Source organism: Trachurus japonicus, chromosome 7 (assembly GCF_045865225.1).
Source record: "Trachurus japonicus isolate A0001 chromosome 7, Traja_1.0".
Classification (NCBI taxonomy): domain Eukaryota; kingdom Metazoa; phylum Chordata; class Actinopteri; order Carangiformes; family Carangidae; genus Trachurus; species Trachurus japonicus.
The window spans coordinates 34,302,834-34,322,173 of record NC_140913.1 but is presented as its reverse complement, the minus strand read 5'-3'; the positions used below and the strand labels follow the sequence as shown (position 1 = coordinate 34,322,173).

General features: G+C 41.3%; 1 protein-coding gene across 2 annotated transcripts; it reads left to right on the top strand.

Annotated features, from left to right (window-relative positions):
• The first annotated feature begins 2,072 nt into the window (after positions 1-2,072).
• pip4k2ca (phosphatidylinositol-5-phosphate 4-kinase, type II, gamma a) lies at positions 2,073-19,074 on the top strand. 2 transcript variants are annotated; one of them, XM_085782979.1, is made up of 10 exons: positions 2,073-2,301; positions 4,442-4,539; positions 4,685-4,781; positions 4,872-5,021; positions 8,263-8,409; positions 12,043-12,081; positions 12,189-12,302; positions 13,823-14,084; positions 15,966-16,069; positions 17,035-19,074. In XM_085782979.1, exons 1-10 carry the CDS (start codon positions 2,143-2,145, stop codon positions 17,113-17,115), a joined length of 1,251 nt encoding a protein of 416 aa, XP_085639105.1. In that variant the 5' UTR covers positions 2,073-2,142; the 3' UTR covers positions 17,116-19,074. The 2 variants fall into 2 exon arrangements, with proteins under 2 accessions (XP_085639105.1, XP_085639104.1); XM_085782978.1 differs by having other exon boundaries at positions 4,685-5,021.
• The last annotated feature ends 266 nt before the right edge of the window (positions 19,075-19,340 follow it).

Here is a 19,340-nt window from a genome sequence, read left to right as displayed (position 1 = left end):
CTATGTAGGCTACATAGTTTCTTTTCTTTGAAATCAAAATAAGTGATAACGTTCTTTCCCTCAATGTTGATTTTGTGTTTTGTTTTACATAATATATAGCTCTCTCAGGTTCTTTCCAAAATGTACTACTAGGATATATGAACAACCATAAAACAAATGGGTTACATTTTCAAGTTCAATTTTACAAAAGGTAGGTTTGTTATCGATGTCAAGGAATCTTGAAATATACATCTTAGATGGGTATATGTTATGTAGTATTTTTAAATGTAATTCTCTAATTTTATTTGTGACACAAAATTTAAAAGGAACAAGCCATGCCTTGTGCCAATCCATAAAAATAGCATCCAAAAGAATTTCCCTCCGACACTCGATCGTACGTGAACGCACCACAGAACTGTGACGTCCCACCCATCTGAGGTCATGTGACACAGAGCAGCGTTTTCATTGGTTCCTGCCAGCTGTCAATCATAAACTCACCACGTGGTTCATAAAAACACGGAGGGGACGACCTGTCAGTCAGTCAGTCGGAACATGGCGAGGCCGTCAGGTGTCGGTTCATCTCGGCAGCAGCAGCAGCTCCGTTAACGAGCCGTTACCGGAACACACCGCAGCCTGACGGACGGCTGAGACAGAGAGGAGCGGTGAGTGCAGCCAAAGACCGTTTATGAACCAAGACCAAAGATACTTTATTCACCAAGATGCCCCATGACCAGTCAGCTTCCTGTACTAGCGGACTAGCAGACCAGCGGCAGCCTTGACTCCAATGGGAAAATTGAACGTGATCACAGATTATGGTCGATCCTTTCGCCCCACGGTCACTGAAGTAAATTTTGAACTCATTTTTTCACAAGCCACATCTCTTCTGAACATTTTGACACCAAAATGGGAATTTTCAGACGGACACATCAGGAGAAAATGAACTTTGTTCAAGACCTGTCAAAGTCTCAACAACACACTCTCGCGAGATTTGGCACAGATCTCCTAGGCAACGTCAAACAAACGGCTGCTGCGAACTCCCGTGAAAATTATTTAAATAAGTATCGTCATGCTAAATATATGACTGTTAGTAGTGTAAATATTTATGCTGCGTTCAAAACAACTCGGAGGTCGTAATTCCCAACTCAGAAATTTCCGACTTCCGACATCATTGCGTTCACGCTGCAGGAACTCGGAAGAAAAAAAAACATGGATACCTGAAGGAAGTTTGGCATATTGTGGCTCATAGCTGAATACGAAAAATAAATTCAGCAGTAAATTATGTTTATTTTGGAGAGGAGACGCTGCAGATGAGTGCACATATAATGTTATAGCCTTGATAGTTAAACGTTATTTCCGTCACATATGAGGAACCGCGATTTCACACCATACAACAATCACAGCTCAATATAAACGTATTTCATATAGGCTACTGCAATAATACACAAAAAAATATGCAACAAATAACTTCAAATGTCTAAATTATAACCGTTTAAGACGAGGGCTGCCCTATTTTGATGTTGTCGTGATGTCAAGTCGGAAAGTTGGAGCTCTGATATGATACCCGAGTTTCCGACCTGTAATTTCCGAGTTCGACGCCGTTCAGTTCATTTTTTACAACTCGGAGCTTGTTTTTTCCCGACTTCCGAGTTGTCTTGAACGCAGCATTAATGTCATCAAAGAAAATATCTCACTTTCATCTACCTACAAATTTTATAAATCCACACAACACGTTCACAAAGGAGGTGGGGTGACGGTTGGCCACGCCCACTTTAGGAGACAGGAAGTTGTTTCTGTCATTGGAGCAGCCTGGCATTTTTTTTATTTTTTTTATTTAACCAGGAATAATCCCATTGAGATTCAGAATCTCTTTTGCAAGGGGGTCCTGGCCAAGAAAGCAGCACAGTACATCCACATTTAGACAACATCAACAAAACAAACAAACATAAAAACAGCTGGATGTATTGGTCATGGGGCATCTTGGTAATAGAGTGTCTCTGGTGCAGCCAGCAGCAGCCTGTCGGTCATGGGGCATCTTGGTAAATAGAGTATCTCTGGTGCAGCTAGCAGCAGCAGCAGCAGCAGCAGCAGCAGCCTTCAGCAGGAAGAGTCGCCGCCGCCGCTGTCTGGAGGAGAGAAGCCGAAGCAGAGAGCTGCAGCGCGGTCATGGCCGCCCTGGGGAGCTCGGCGGCCGCCTCCAGCCCCATGGTGATCCTGGCGCCGAAGACCAAGACCAAGAAGAAACACTTTGTGCAGCAGAAAGTGAAGGTGTTCCGGGCCAGCGACCCGGTCCAGAGCGTCTTCATGTGGGGCGTCAACCACTCGGTGAGTCGGCGGCGGCGGAGCGGCGAGCTAACCGTTAGCCCAGTTAGCTCCGTTAGCTCTGTTAGCTTCGTTAGCTCTGTTAGCTCCGTTAGCCCCGTTAGCTCCATTAGCCCCGTTACATAGATATACAGTATATACTGTCAGTATATCTATGGCCCCGTTAGCCCAGTTAGCTCCGTTAGTAGCTCCATTAGCTCCGTTAGCCCAGTTAGCTCCGTTAGCTCCGGGGCTAGCAGCAGGTCAGCGGGGAGGTGAGCTGTCTCACCCCGGGTCTGCAGCCCTCCACCCCGGCCTGGATTAACACACCACCCCGGTAAGAGGAGATACTGAGGGCCCCGGATTTTAAATCACTCCTGCTTTGTAGATTAATTTATTAATTTGTCTGTTTCATCCAGGAATAACTTAAAATATCCTTAAAAAAAACTTTATCTTGGTCCATAACAAAAAAATAAAAAGTAAAACTATGATAGTAACGTGTTCTATCCAATGTGCACCTGGCAATAAAAGTAATATATTAACATAAAAAAAGAAATCTTTATTATTATTTTTTTTTTACGTTTAACGTTATCTTTGTAACAAAAAAAGATTGTAAAACTATAATAGCTTTGTTACTATGTCCAATGTGCACCATGCCATAAAAAGAATATAATAATAAAAATATTCTCAGTTTTCAGCTCTCAAAGCTCAACAACAAAGTGTGAAAAAAGTAATAAGAGAATTTATAATAAACCAGATGTTGAAGCCTGTTTAGTCACTGGGCTGTGACGTGACACCTGGACAGGTGAGCTGCTGCACATCTGGCCAGCTGCTGCACACAGCTGCTAAAACACGACCTGATAGAAGGATTAGTGGGTCACTGTATGTATGTATTTAGTTATTTATTTATTCATGTTTGGCACTAGAGGTGACGATCCAGTGTTTTATAATCTGTATCTGAGATCAGATCGGAGTGAAAAATGCAGCACAACCAGTAACATCATCATCATCATCATCACCTGTTCTACCTGGGAACGACAACGTCACTGTTCACTAATAAGAGAATAACCAGCCAGATTAACTGTTATTATGAACCATAGTTCAGTCAAGGAGGGAAATGAATGTTACTTTACTGACCAGCAGTTCATTAACAGATGTCGAGAGTTGTCAAAGTTTCGCTTTTCAAATGTAAAGATTGTGTCCCTCCTCCTCTGATGTCATAGAAAATAACAGATTTTACAGTGTTGTTGTGATGTTGATGATGAGACGAACAATTAATGGAGGAAACAATCAGATTAACTGAGTGGAGTTGCAACTGTTGAACATTTAATAATTAATCTGCAGATTATTCTTTTAACCTGAAAATGTGATGTGATTTGACCCACACACGTGTTTTCATTGTTTGTCTGGTTTTGTCCAGAATATTAAGTTTAAAATGATTAAAAACAAGATTGAGCAACGGATTTAGAAACATTAAATTGATTGATTGATTGATTGATTGATTGATTGATTGATTGATCGATCATATTTATTTCAAACCAAACAAAAATTATATCTCACATACAACATAACAAGAACATCCACAGGACACCATATAACCAAATATCTAACAGGACGACAAACAACAACAACAACAGACACTAACAACAACAAACACTGTTTGAAATGGGGATGGAAGAAGCAAAGCTTATCAGTTTCCAACCCCAGACAACACACATACAACATTAACACAACCAAAACACAAGGTCGCTCGCATCACATTAGTTTACATCATTTATCTCTCCTCCTCCCTGCTCTACATTTCAAACACTCCTTTTACTTTTAAATATATTTTGTCTTAAAGAAAAAGGACAGGTCGACACATGCACTGTACTGCACTGAAAGAGTTAAATCCACTGAGAATAGTCTGTGCACACTAACTTCCACACCAAGTGCTCAAGCTCTAAAGACGGACAGTTGCACCTTGAGGTGGACGAGCAGTCCACGCCTTTACATGAAAAGTTTACCACCTTCTCTGCGTAAACAGTGTCACAGCTCTTGTCAATCAGATTTATTTGTCTTTTTAATATTAAGTAAGTAAATGGTGACTAGATACTTATTTCAGCTGTAGAACTGACAATAATAATGAGTTGTATCTGTGTGACTGATGGGTTTGTGTCTGCAGATCAATGATCTGAACCAGGTGCCGGTTCCCGTCATGTTGCTGCCCGACGACTTCAAGGCCAACACCAAGATCAAAGTCAACAACCACCTCTTCAACAAGTAGCCTACCACACATTTTATTATCTTATATTATATTCTATTATATCATATTGTATTGTATTGTATCATATTATATTATGTAATGTTATATTATGTCATGTCATGTCATGTCATGTCATGTGTCCCTCCTTCTGTGTCTGTGCAGAGAAAACCTTCCAGGACATTTCAAATTTAAGGAATACTGTCCTCAGGTGTTCAGGAACCTGCGGGAGCGTTTTGGGATCGAGGATCTGGACTACCAGGTGTGTGACGTTCAGTTCAGTTCCTCCCGTCTCCACCTCTGTCCCTCTGCACCGGAGCTTACATCATGTCTCCCCCCTCTGCCCCCCCAGGTGTCTCTGACCCGCAGCCCCCCCCTGAGGAGCGCAGACGACCCGGGTGAAGGTCTGCTCCTCAACTCCTACGACCGGACGCTGGTGGTGAAGCAGATCTCCAGCGAGGACGTGGCTGACATGCACAGCATCCTGTCAGAGTACCACCAGGTGAGAGAGACGCCGGGCGACGCCGCGCTGGCTTAAAGGAGACGTGTTATGCTTTAAGGGTGTCCCAAAAAATCGATTCACATGAGAATCGCAATTCTCATTTAATACGATTCAGAAAACCTCCCTAGTTGTCAAGAAAAATCCAGATTTCAACCACTTTAGCTGCTGCCCCCACTGCTGTCCTCTGATTGGCTGGCTCAGTGGAAACCCACGTGTTCTTGTTTACCTTGCGTTGTTAAATACAAACTGGTCGGCTTTACAAACACGCGTCCGTACGTGTCTAACCTACGGTTTTCATCTTCTTTGGGGAAGGAAAACAGTTGTGGTTTTCCGTATAGATGGCGGTTGTTGGGCGGCGTGGGCGTGTTTTGGGCCGATCCTTTGCAGTTTTGAGCGTTCGTCCTCATTGGACGGTAAAATCCTGACGTCGGTTTTCGCTCACATCTCGCTGAGATCTCGTTACCGAGCGCTCAGAGAGACTGGAAACCACGTGAGATCTGGTTGATGGATCACAACGGGACCTCTACAGGTTCAGCATGGACACATCATAACATAAAACATGACAATAGAGCTGCAACTAATGATTATTTTCATTATCGATCAATCTGTCGATTATTTAAACGATTAATTGATTAGTTGTTTGGTCAATAAAATGTTAAAAACATCAATCAGTGTTTCTCAAACCACCAGGTGACGTCCTCAAATGTCTTGTTTTGTCCACAAATCAAAGAGAGACTCAGTTTATTGTCATAAAGGAACAAAGAAACCAGAAATATTCACATTTAAGAAGCTGGAATCAGAGAATCTGGCCTTTTTTTAAAAATTAACTACTCAACTACTCTATAGCTGAGGATTAATTTAATAATCGATGAACTGTTGCGGCTCTACATGACAAAATATTGATCAGCATAATATAAAACCACAAACAACCAGTTCCATCTGTAAAAACAAAAAGACAAATTTAAAGCAGGTAAATGGACAGGTTTCTTTCCCCTTATTGCTCAGAACATCCCAGTTATCTCACATTATCTGTGTCTGTGTGTAAATGTGGATGTGCATGTGCAGGAGGAGCCGTCGCCGTGGTGATACAGTAAATCTGTGACATGAGCCCCAGTCCCAGATCGAACAGCGCAGCTCCGACTATAAATAAAACAACCTTCCTCTAGTCTGCTCCTCCAGTCGCTCTGTCTCCAGATGTTGTAACGTGTGTGTGTGTGTAGAGGTTTAAACAGATTCAGGCGTCGTAGGTGAGCCAGGTCGACCCAAATACGAATATTTATAGCTGGAACATGTTTCCGGGGCAACAGAGAGACAGAGAGAGAAAGGATGACTACAACAAACATCTGTCCCACGGAGCTGCAGAGAAACGGCCCAGTGTCGGTCGGCGTCAAGGTCGGAACAGACGCTCTGTTATGTGGTTGTTGGTTTGTTGCTGAGATGCAAATGACTTCGGTTTATCTCCACATCTGAGCCCATGTAAATACGAGAGTTCACGTGTAGGAGAAGTCCAGCGCAGCTCAGGAATCTGCAGCCCACAGTTCTGCTCACACACTCACCGACTCTCAATCGGCTCTTTGTGGTCGGAGCGACGACGGCCGAGCAGCTTCAGTTTCAGACTAGACTCACTACGTTCACATGAAAAACAAATTATGGCCTCAATCTGACTGTAACTGGACGACTGGAGTTCATGTGTAAAACGCGTTGGTACTGGACTTCTCCACATCCGACTAAAAACTCCCAGATGATGTGATTGGAAACTGATTTTCTTCTGCATGTGTTCGCTTTAATCTGACTGAAACTGGACGATGCATGATGTGCATGATTCACAACAGCAGCGAAGCCGATTCAGCACATTTCACACAGTGCAACCACAGAGAAGATGTGTTTATTATTTAAAAAAAAGAGTAGTTGAGAAAAGTCAACAGACAGGAGTCAGAGTTAACCCTGACCTCTCCAGGGGCCTGTACTACGAAGCAGGATTTGAGCTTAGCGAGGTAACTTCAGGGTTAACCCTGGGTTTTCCGTACTACGACGGTGGTTCACTTCTTACCGGGATACATTTCCGCGGCAACTTATGCTGAACGGCTAACCTGGTCCGGAGCAGGTTATGTTCCAGATTGAGATCACCAGGTAGAAAAACTCCGCCTCCTGACCAATAATTTTCTTGGAAAATGACATCACCGTAGTGGGACAGTGAGCGCACGGCACAGCTCGATCAGCTGACAGAGGTTTGTCAGTAACTCCGATGAAAACTTACATTAGTGTATGTGCAATATTTACACACCTAACTCTGCATCAAATACACACCACAAAATTAAATGAGCAACGGGCCAGTTTAGAGGAATATAATGTGATTCCTACAGAGCCATCAGCCATCCCATAATGATCGAGCAGTGATTTTATTGACTGTCTGACGGACAGAGTGCATTTCTGCCCCGGCTGCACTCTGTCCTTCAGACATGACATCATTTTCTTTTTATTACAGTATTCAGTTACCCGGGTAACACTAGGTTAGGTTACTCGGTAAGAAAATTATTCGAAATGCCCATCCCTACTGATGATGATGATGATGATGATGAGCTGTGAGTCCTCGTGGTCTCTGAGCTCCAGACTGAAGAGTGAGTGGATCATTAACTCTGGTTCATGAGTTACAGGAGGAAAGTTCAGAAACTTTAATAATTCATCTACAAAATCAGAGTTTGGACACAGAACAAGATATGTGTGTGTGTGTGTGTGTGTGTTTCAGGTAGGGGTGTAATGGTTCACCAAACCCACGGTTCGGTTCAAACTTCAGTTTTTGAAAACTTCCAGAAAAATGATTTTAGGATTGTTACATTGCAATATCAAGAACATGAACATTACTTAAGTTATATTAACTTAGTATAACCAAGTATAACACTTCTCTTTAGACCAGTCCACAAAATAATTATATAAAAAAAACACTTGTATTTATCTCTTAACTATCCAGGGATACAAAAAATAAACATTTGTCTTAAGACCGGTCTACATTGTCTAAATAAATAAAATAAAAACTCATTACATCAGTCCGAGATATAACAAAAATAAAGTAAATAATAACCGTTTTCTCTCCGCTAGTTTCAGATGAAGCACTGAGCGTCATGTTTTTATTTTTCTCCATGTCATTGTGTGTGTTTTTGTTTTTTGCATATTTGCATGATTTCATCTCTGACACAAACAAACTCATGCAAATGCTTCATCTCCTCCTCGTCCTCCTCTGCAGCACATCGTGAAGTGTCACGGCAGCACGCTGCTGCCTCAGTTCCTGGGGATGTACCGCGTCAGCGTGGACAGCGAGGAGACGTATCTGATCGTCATGAGGAACATGTTCAGCCACAGACTGGTGGTGCACAGGAAGTACGACCTGAAGGTGAGGAGGAACCGCCGCAGCTGCATCAACAACATATGTGGGTTTTAAAGGGACAACGAGGAGTTTTGGAAAAGCGAAGTGTTTTCACACTACATTTATGAGCCTCCGCGCACCGTGAAATTCTTTGACCGCAAGACAGACTCATGTTTTCATTCATCAAGAATTAAAGTCAGAGGTTCGAAGACGATCACATACCGTCGTAGTTCCGACCATAAACGGCGATTCGGCGGCGTTAATCTCATGACTCGCCACAAAACCGAAAGTAAAGAAATGCTGGTCGGCTCGCCCAGCATTTCCACCACCACTAATAATAACAAAATAACAATAGAGACAAAACGATATATTTATCGAAATTGGGGCCCATTAACAAGTGTGGGTAGCGTAGATTCATCCACATTAATATGAGACTTTTTTATTGTCGCAGAATTTTTCGTTCTGCCGACGGAGAAACTCCTTGTTGTCCCTTTTTAAGAAGAGTTTCAAAATTAGACAAAGACAGAGAGACAGTAGCACACAAAACTAGTTTTCTCTCACAAAGGTTCAAAAGCCTAAAAGGAGAAAAACAAAAGAGATAGTTCAACATTGTGGCAAATTGTCCCATTGCCATAATCCCTATAGTCATAGCAGTAGGTTTGTTACCTTTAATTGTCGGTGCAAGCTATTTTTAGAACGGCGGAGCAGAGCCGTGAGCTGCTCAGAGCTACGCTACGGAGGCTCATGGGATTTCTTGGTTTCCCTCATCAAACTCATCAAATACACAATCCAACAACTCCACAACGCTCTGGTGGACAAGTTGTGACCTGCACATTCACCACGCTATGAGATAATAACACAACGCTACCACACAGAGTTGTTTTAGAGGGAAATTCATGCAAAACCGCTGATGCACGTTGCCTTCAGGGACAGTTTTTCATCAAGCAGTATCTGTATTTTCCTCTCAAAATGTTGAACTATCCCTTTAAGAGAAGATTTGAAAATCTGTAGCGTCTCAGATGAACAGATCTGTAGCGGATATTAACAGATATTAACTCTACTGGAGCCACAGCTGCACACGTATCATCAGAACAAACACGTTCTTTTTGAATATTTAGTCGCCCAACAGATAAATAATCATCAAGTTTCAGGAAATATTCTCCAAACAAAGACAAAGACAGTTCTGTTCTGTTCAGGTCAGACAAACATCGCTCTGGGATTGAGGAACCAGTTTTACTTTGTCCTGGATGTGTTTGTGTTTGTTTACACTGAACATACAGGAAGTAGAGCAGAGAATAAAACAAGAGGAGGAGGAACAGCAGAGAGAGTCTGAGTGTACAGACGTGTTTGTATGGGAAGTGGATTAACATTTAAAAGCGAAGTTTGACTCTCCAGAATTAACATTTTCACCTGGTCCAAACTCTAATTCAAGATATCTGCAATTACATTCTGACTAAGCTGAATGAAAGTTACAGATATCTCTAATCAAAATGCAGTTCAAGATATCTGTAACTTGATAACAGATATCTACAATTAAATTACGATTATTCCTAATTCCAGTTTGAGATATCTACAACGTCATTTTGCCTATAGTCAAAACTTAATTATAGATATCTGAAAAGGGACATGTAGATATCTTTAACTGAGGTGAATTAAAGATATCTTGAACTGGAATTATGACTAGTCAGAATCAAATTGTAGATATCTCAAACTGGAATTCGTACTAGTCGTAATTCAGTTACAGATATCTGTAATTCACATATCTGCAACTGAATTGTAGATATCTGTGATGACAAACCCCATACACATGAATGGTTAAAGTTTTTATTTATTTATTTTAATGTTTATTTAACAGGGACAATACATACAACATTGCCACAGAAAATGGAAAATGCGATGCATACAAGACGTCTAGCTTCAGCTAATTTGCAGTCTTTGTCCCTGGTCAGGCTTTAGAATAAGATAAAATATACTGAATACAATAAATGCAATAATACAAATACAGTGGATAATACAGAGAATAGGTACCATGAGTAAATAAACACAGCTGCAAAATTCAGATTAAACAATTACACAAGTTAAATTTAGCATTAAACATTAATAAAGTCTTTTATTGACAAGTGACGTCATCTGTCCTAGAAAGAACGTAGTTGTGGATCTGAAATGATCTTTTTTTGACAAGAGGCAAAACTGAATTACAGATATCTACAACACATCCAGTCTGACTTTTAAATGTTAAAATGTCTTAACGTACAGTAGGTTTGTAGAGTTGAGGAGGACGGCCGCCGTCGGCAAAGACACCGGGGTCACAAACACGTTGTTAGTCATGTTGTTTTCATCGGAGCGAGGTGAAGCAGGAAAGAGCCAATCAGGAGCCACCGTCTGTGTGTGTGTGTGTTGACGTCACCGTTTCCAACCAGACGACAACGTGAGCTCAGACTTTTCATGCTAAAGGTCTTTGCACATCAAGTTCACGCCGTACACACTGAGTCCGATGTGTTTTTATTTCCTGTTCTTGTTGACTTTGTGGTCGTCTCACTTATCGAAAAATTAAAAAGAGAAAAATAAAATATTGTGTCCGTCCGTCCAGAGAGGACGTCAAAGAGCAAAGAGAGCTGCAGAGTCATCATGATCACTGCAACTGTTTATTTTAGGACGTCAGTGGAACAGTTCGATAGATTATTAGGTCAAGGTCACGGTTATTAGGATATTTAAGGCGAGTGCTGTACAGTAAAATAAACACAATAAAAACATAATAAGGAGATAAAATACTAAACATAATAAAACATATAAAGATAAAATATGAAATGCACATAAATTCAACATCACATAAATGCAGAGACTACTTGATGGGAAAAACTGTCCCTGAAGGCAACGTGCATCAACGGTTTTGCATGTATTTCCCTCTAAAACAACTCTGTCTGGTAACGTTCTGTTATTGTCTCATAGCGTGGTGAACGTGCAGGTCACAACTTGTCCACCAGAGCGTTGTGGAGTTGTTGGATTGTGTATTTGATGAGTTTGATGAGGGAAACCAAGAAATCCCATGAGCCTCCGTAGCGTAGCTCTGAGCAGCTCGCGGCTCTGCTCCGCCGTTCTAAAAACAGCTTGCACCGACAATTAAAGGTAACGAACCTACTGCTATGACTATAGGGATTATGGCAATGGGCCAATTTGACAAAATGTTGAACTATCCCACTGAAAAAATCTTTAACAGATGTGAAAAAACCTTAAAAAATCAATCTGTTGCAAAAACTTTAATGACAGATTAAAGTTTCAGAGTCGGTGTATAAACATGAGTTTGAGTTTATTTAAATTCAATGGTGCACGGAGCGAATGAAGCCGATTGGCTTGTACATAAGTTCCACCCCTATAACAAATTACAACAAGACAAATTTCTATGGCTAACAAATAAACATAGAGGAAAAAAAGGAGATAAAATTCATAGATAATCAACGTTATATGAGCAAAATGAGGAGATAGAGAACAAAGTGATCAGTAACAAATAGAGACAATAGAAATAAGGTACAAAAAATTCATTAACTGAAATCATAAAAAGACAAAGTAAGGATGTGGGATATGGAGAGAGCGAAAGAGATCGACACAACACTTCCCTCCAGGTTTCATCCCGTCTCCTCCTCTTCTCTCTCCCTCCCTCAGGGTTCTCTGGTGGCTCGAGAAGCAAGCGACAAAGAGCGGGTGAATACAAACGTCTCGTGTCTGTTTTACATCATCGGTCCGTCTCCTCATGTTTCTGTCCCAGTGTAAAGACGTTTCTCTGTTTCTCTGTTTGTCTGTTGGTGAAGGTGAAGGAGCTTCCCACCTTCAAGGACATGGACTTCAGGAACAACATGCAGAAGGTTTACGTGACCGAGGAGCAGAAGGAGAAGTTCATGGAGAAGCTCAACAGAGATGTGGAGGTGGGTGGCGTCGTGGCGTCGTTACAAACCTCCACCACACGGGGGCAGCGTCTGCTCATCAGGAGCACGGAGAAGTTCCTTTAACTGAGGAAGGATTTAGATTAAACCTCAGACACGTTGAGGAAGTTTTATCAACATGAGACGACACAAAACAGTCACTGGTTCTGTTTCCTTTTGTCTTCTAGATAAGAAACTTAATTTATTTTATCTGTTTGTAATTGAGACGGTGAATGTTGGGACAATCAAAATGCCTCTCTCCCCCTCTGAGCTCATTATATATAAGTTAAATTACTGATTAGGGATGTCATGATTATAGATTTTTTTGGTATGATAATTGATCACGGTATTATGATTATTATGCATTAATTAATTTCACAGCACTATGAATGTGTAAAATCAAATACAGTCAAAATATAATTACGTCACTAATTATTTACACAAAATATTTGAAGTATCTATTAAAGGTTGAATATGTAGAATATTTATTAAAAGCTATATTTTTTCAAAAATAATACATCCATGGGAGGGGTACAGAATGAAACTATTGCTTTTCCATAAATTTTTTAGTCTGAATTATTATTTTTAATTTTTCTGACGGGCTCGACAACTGACTTTCTGTCAACGTTCTGTTTACATTCGTACCTGCCTGTAGCCGACATGTGGCTCAACTCTCCGCTGTTTTCCTGCCTCCTCTCGGTCGTATGCGTTTGTTTCCAACCAAGCCTTTTTAATAATCAATCGGTGGATCAATGGATTATCATATACTTGTTAGGATCTGTCATAAACACGTTTACTGTCGCGGACTTTCGGTGCCACCGAGCTCCTTTTTTTTTTCCCAACTTGACGAGAGCAGTAAGTGCCGGAGGCTCTGAGCGCAGGTTTGGTTTTCAGCAGCGGTTTGGAAGCAGAGAGCCTCCACTCTCCCTGTAACAAGCTGCAAGTCATTTATTATGCTGTTAATGACGGTAAAAATGAAACATAAGGTAAATATCCTGCTTAGTTCTCCTCCTCTGCTGTCCTCTGATCAGAGCGGAGTCCCTAGCAACGGCCCGTTTTACCTAGCAACGGTCTGGCAATCGACTGCTGGAATTCTTTTTCTATTGTTGTTCTTGTAATTCTACATAGTCAACCTTTAATATAAAATCAATTATTAAAGGTCGACTATGTAGAATTACCACCATGACTGCTTGTGTCAAAATAAATACAATAAGTGACAAATATGGCCAAAGTGTGAAAACCTTTGTCATACCCCTCTTCTTCCCTGTCCCTGTAAATACCGTCTGTTTGTACCGCTGTTTGAATTTGCTCATGGTTGGACATTGTCTGAGCTCCTCCGCTAGTCTGTTCCACAGTTTCACTCCACATATTAAAATGCAAAAGGTTTTTAAAGTTGTGCGTGCATACAGATTATATCCCCCTTCTCTCAGAAATAAACAGCTGTGAACAGAATCAAAGATTAAATATATTTCTATCAGCTCTGGTTCACCCCGTTCTCTCTGTCTCTGTCTCTGTGTGTTTAGTTCCTGGTGAAGCTGAAGATCATGGACTACAGCCTCCTGCTGGGCATCCACGACGTGGGGCGAGCGGAGCGCGAGGAGGAGGAGGGGGAGGAGGTTTCCAACGAGGAGGAGCAGGAGGAGAACGGCCTGGCCCCGGCCGCCGCCGCCGGCTCCTACGGCACGTCTCCCGAGGGCATCGCCGGCTACATGTCGTCCTGTAAACCTCTGGGGCCGGGGGAGTTCGACCCCTATGTGGACGTGTACGCCGTCGGCAGCTGTGCAGGTAACCATGGAGACGGGAACTGTACCGGTGGCAGGTTGATGGCAAACAGGAAGTCGACGTCAACACGAGGTTTAAAACTTCACAGACATCCGGTCTGATGCTGTGTTCAAGACGACCTGGAAGTAACAGAGGAGTCGGAAAACTCCAACTCTTTCGTCATCAGAGCGTTCACGTTTAAAGGGATAGTTCAACATTTTGTCAAATTGGCCCGTTTCCATAATCCCTATAGTCATAGCAGTAGGTTCGTTACCTTTAAAGCTATAGTGCGTAACTTCTGTCGCCCCCTAAAGGATTTCTGCGTTATTACAACGATACGGCCGGCACCTATGGCCCAGTGTAACCCTCCCCTCCCCTCCTCTCCCCACCGCTACCCCTGTAGCTGCATGATACGTCACACACAGTAACAGTAACACTCGCAACACACCACATGCTGCTGGTCACGGACCACAGTTGACGGACTATAACACTCGCGACTCGCCGCACACTGCTCATCACAGCACACAGACTCTGCGCAGTAAGTTACACACAGCAACACGGGCACACACCTTGTAACTTACTGCTAACAATGTGGCTAACACCAGGCTGCTAACAGGTGTTGCTTCTAGCAGCTGCTGAGCGCTCTCCTCCCTCCTCCCTTCTCGTTGTCAGGTAAAACCGAGTAAAACACGTCGTTTCGGTCGTTTCCTGTCCGCCAGCGCGGGAAAGTCGCTCCAAGACAGTAAATACAAAAATAACAAATACTGAAAAATACCGCGAGGCGTTTGAGGAGCTGAACGGCTTAATCAGCGTTGTATCATCTCCTCTTGTAGTGGCTTGGGTGAAACGGATATTTACAGACACGTAGAAGTTACGCACTATAGCTTTAATTATCGGTATCGGAGTTGTTTATTAAAAAAGAGGTAAATTCGTGCAAAACCGCGGATGCACAGGACAGTTTTTCATCAAGCAGTCTCTGTATTTCCCTCTAAAACAACTCTGTCTGGTAACGTTGTGTTATTATCTCATAGCGTGGTGAATGTGCAGCTCACAACTTGTCCACCAGAGTGTTGTGGAGTTGTTGGATTGTGTATTTGATGAGTTTGAAGAGGGAAACCAAGAAATCCCATGAGCCTCCGTAGCGTAGCTCTGAGTAGCTCACGGCTCTGCTCCGCCGATCTAAAAATAGCTTGCACCGACAATTAAAGGTAACGAACCTACTGCTATGACTATAGGCATTATGGCAATGGGCCAATTTGCCAAAATGTTGATCTATCCCTTTAACTGGGAGGAGACAAACATTGATTATATGTTGTTTATATTGTGGCTGAACATATTTTAGAAGCAGATGAAGATGCATCAAAAACAGTGTTGGGAGTAACACAATTACATTAATGCATTACTATTTGCTGTAACGCAGTAATATAACACAAATAACATAATAATTTACCTGTTATAATCTAAGTAACGCACGTTACAACGCATTTTCATAACAGGGTCAAAGACGTGTTGCAGTTCAGTGTAAGGTGGAATTTCCGACCTGTAATTTGACAAAGTTCAGTTCATTTCTCAGGACTCGGAGCAACGCAGCGTTAGAGCTCATGTGTTAACACTCTGATTCATTCAAAGTTCAGATTAGAATTCAGTGAAGTTTTAAAAATACTTTATTGTATTTATCACTTTTTTTCATCTAATGAGTCAATAATATAAATCTGTATGAAATTAATCTGATAATGAGACTAATGAAGAGGTGAATCAGTTTATATTTTATAATTCAACAACAACGATGATGATTCTGCAGTAGTTTCAGAGGTTTTGTGTGTGTGATGTTTTGTGATGTTGTGTTGTTGTGTTTCCGTGTGTGTGTAATGTGTACATAAACCCTGTGGTTGTGTGTCCTGTCAGGATCTCCTCAGAGAGAAGTTTACTTCATGGGTCTGATCGACGTCCTCACTCAGTACGACACCAAGAAGAAAGCTGCTCACGCTGCAAAGACTGTCAAACACGGGGTGAGTTTGGTTATTTATTTAATTACTTTGAATATTTACTGATCATCTTGGAAACAAACAAAACATTATAATATTATAATAACACAAAAACATCACGTGACTGAAACCTGTGAATAAACCACATTTGGTGAATCATCAACATGTACATGAGTGAGTGAAGGAAACACAAGACAAAGAAGGAACCACTGAACTACCAGAGGGGCGGAGCTACTGCGAAGCCAGTTTAGTGGGTTAGCGAGGTGTGTTGAGTCTAACCTGGTCCCCACCAGGTTATGTTCAGAGTTTCACCCTAAAATTGGCTATAAAAGCGCCGCTGTTTCACTATTTAACTCATTTACAGCTGGTGTCACCTTTACTTTGAAAGTCCAGTGGAGCTGGATCAGAACGGAGCGTTTGATCCGCTGCTGTTGACTTTCTCTCTGAGCGTCTCCGCCGAGAGTTGTCTCCGCCTCCTCACCCGTTGAGCTGAGCGTCAGGAGCTCATTATATATTAGACTATACTCATTATATATTAGGCTATAGTCTATATATTTTACTTTTATATATTATACAGTCACCACTGAAAGAAGTTGTCCGCTTGCAGCAGGACAGATAATCAGATGGATAATCGGTAAAGATAATAATTTCACTTAATGCGGCCATGAATAAATTAATTTCAATGTTTCGCTGTTATATTTCAGTGTTGCCCAAACGCAAATCTTGAATGAGTCTACGATGTTTTCACATTTACAAAGGTCTCTGTTGTCTTTGTACAGAGACAATGAGATTTGCTTGTAGCTACAGCACCTAAAAAACCCATTACCTCATACACACACCCAGCCTCGCTTTCAATAAAACACACACTCGCATTCTATAATTGCGATCAGTGAAATATATGAAAACAATAAAATACAATTTAAAATTACAGTTGTTGTTGTTTTTGACCTGTGTTGTGTTGTGTTGTTGTTGTTGTTGTGTGTCCTCAGGCCGGTGCAGAGATCTCCACCGTCCACCCGGAGCAGTACGCCAAACGGTTTCGTGACTTCATCTCCAACATCTTTGCGTAACACTGAGACGACACTACGTCATGATGTCACTACGCCGCTGCAGTGGCACACACACACACACACACACACACACACACACACACACGCACACAAACACACACACACACACACAGGTCACTTTGATCTGAGGTCGTCGTAGCAATATAATGTTCTACTTCTGATGCATATATTTATTTTTAAGATTCCAGATGTTTCTTATGGACGTGAAGCTCTTAACGGATCAGTGGAGCAGAGTTCAGTGTTCCACCGCCGCAGTAACAGATCAACGATCAATACTTCTGATTGAAACACTCACCCACTCATCGACTAAAACAACAAAGGAGACAAAACAAAACACAGAAACCGGTTTTCACGCTGAGCTCAGTTGAACTAACTGGGAACTGCTCCACTGGTTCCTGTTGAATTCTGGGAAATGAGTCGGAGCTGCTGGTGAAGAAACAGAGGACGTGATTCACTGTCGTTCTGTGGAAGTTTAGATAAAGATAGAGATTCAGGAGGATCGGTCAAATGTCTTTTCCACTCTTTATGGTTTAGACTTTTTTTTTTATTTGTGCATTTGGTTTAAAAGGACAGTCCAACATTTATTCAGATCCTCTTTGGTAACACTTTACTTGAATAGGTATTCATAAGATTGACATAAAACTGTCATAACCATGACATAACAGCTGTCATAAACATCAATGAATACTTATGACAGCTGTCGTTAAGTGTCATTCGGTAAGTTATGTCACTTTTGATGCAAAGTTGACATTGTTTTAGATGTCCTTGTTATGAGAACTTGACATCATTTTTAAAGTTTGGCAATTAGGTCTGCTATGACAGTTTAAATTGTCTTTATGTCAAGTTGTCAGAACAAAAACATCTCAAACAATGTCAACTTTGCATCAAAAGTGACATAACTTACTGAATGACACTTGAATGACCGAATGACAGCTGTCATAAGTATTCATTGATGTTTATGACAGCTGTTATGTCAATCTTATGAATACCTATTCAAGTAAAGTGTTACCTCCTCTTCTCACCATAACCCCTATAGTCACAGCAGTAGGTTTATCACCTTTAATTATCGGTGTATGTTGTTTTGAGATGGGCGGGGCAGAGACGTGAGCTGCTCAGTGAACACAATGGAAGTGAAGAACCACGCTATGAGATAATAACACAACGTTACCAGACAGAGTTGTTTTAGAGGGAAATTCATGCAAAACCGCTGATGCGCGTTGCCTTCAGGGACAGTTTTTCATCAAGCAGTCTCTGCATTTCCCTCTAAAACAACTCTGTCTGGTAACGTTGTGTTATTATCTCATAGCGTGGTGAATGTGCAGGTCACAACTTGTCCACCAGAGCGTTTTGGAGTTGTTGGATTGTGTATTTGATGAGTTTGATGAGGGAAACGTGGGAGGACCGCACAGAGCTCACGTCTCTGCTCCGCCGATCTAAAAACAACCGATAAGCACCGACAATTAAAGGTGATGAACCTACTGCTAAAACAATAGGGATTACGGCGATAGGTGATTTTACCAAAATGTTGAAATATCCCTTTTAAAAAAAAAAAAAAAAGAGGGAGAGAGATAAAGAACATAAAAAAATAAAATAAAATAAAGATGCACAGGTTGGAGACAGAAACCTGTAAGGGCTTGTAAAGAGAAAAAACACCCAACGTGGAAATAAATAACTAGAGATCTGAGTGTTAGTACATGAACATCCCATCAGCTGCTTCACAGTAGTTGGACGGTAGAAAGAACAGCAGCTCCTCCTCCTCCTCCTCCTCCTCCTCCTCCTCCTCCTCTTCCTCCTCCTCCTCCTCCTCCTCCTCCTCCTCCTCCTCCTCCTCCTCCTGTGATAACCTCCTCTGTCTCTCTGTCACTGCAGCACCAATGTGAATGTTTCGAGTGCCAAATGTTGTGGGATCAAAGCTTTATCAGAGCAGGATTTGCACTTTGCCTAAAAAAAATATATATATGTGTATATATATATATATATATATATATATATATATATATATATATATATATATATATATATATATATATAGTATATATATATATATATATATATATATATGTATATGTATATGTGTATATATGTGTATATATATATATATATATATATGTATATATATATATATTAAAAACAAAAAAAAAAAGATTAAAAATCGAAAACTCTCTGTCGCTGTGACGGAGCAGCTCATGAAACACAACAACAACAACAGAAACGTTAACAGATCA

Coding starts and splice junctions, on each gene's coding strand:
- pip4k2ca (XM_085782978.1), top strand. CDS start 2,143: ATGGCCGCCCTGGGGAGCTCGGCGGCCGCCTCCAGCCCCATGGTGATC. Junction 5,022..8,262: donor TCCTGTCAGAGTACCACCAG/GTGAGAGAGACG, acceptor CCTCCTCTGCAG/CACATCGTGAAGTGTCACGG. Junction 12,303..13,822: donor AGCTCAACAGAGATGTGGAG/GTGGGTGGCGTC, acceptor CTGTGTGTTTAG/TTCCTGGTGAAGCTGAAGAT.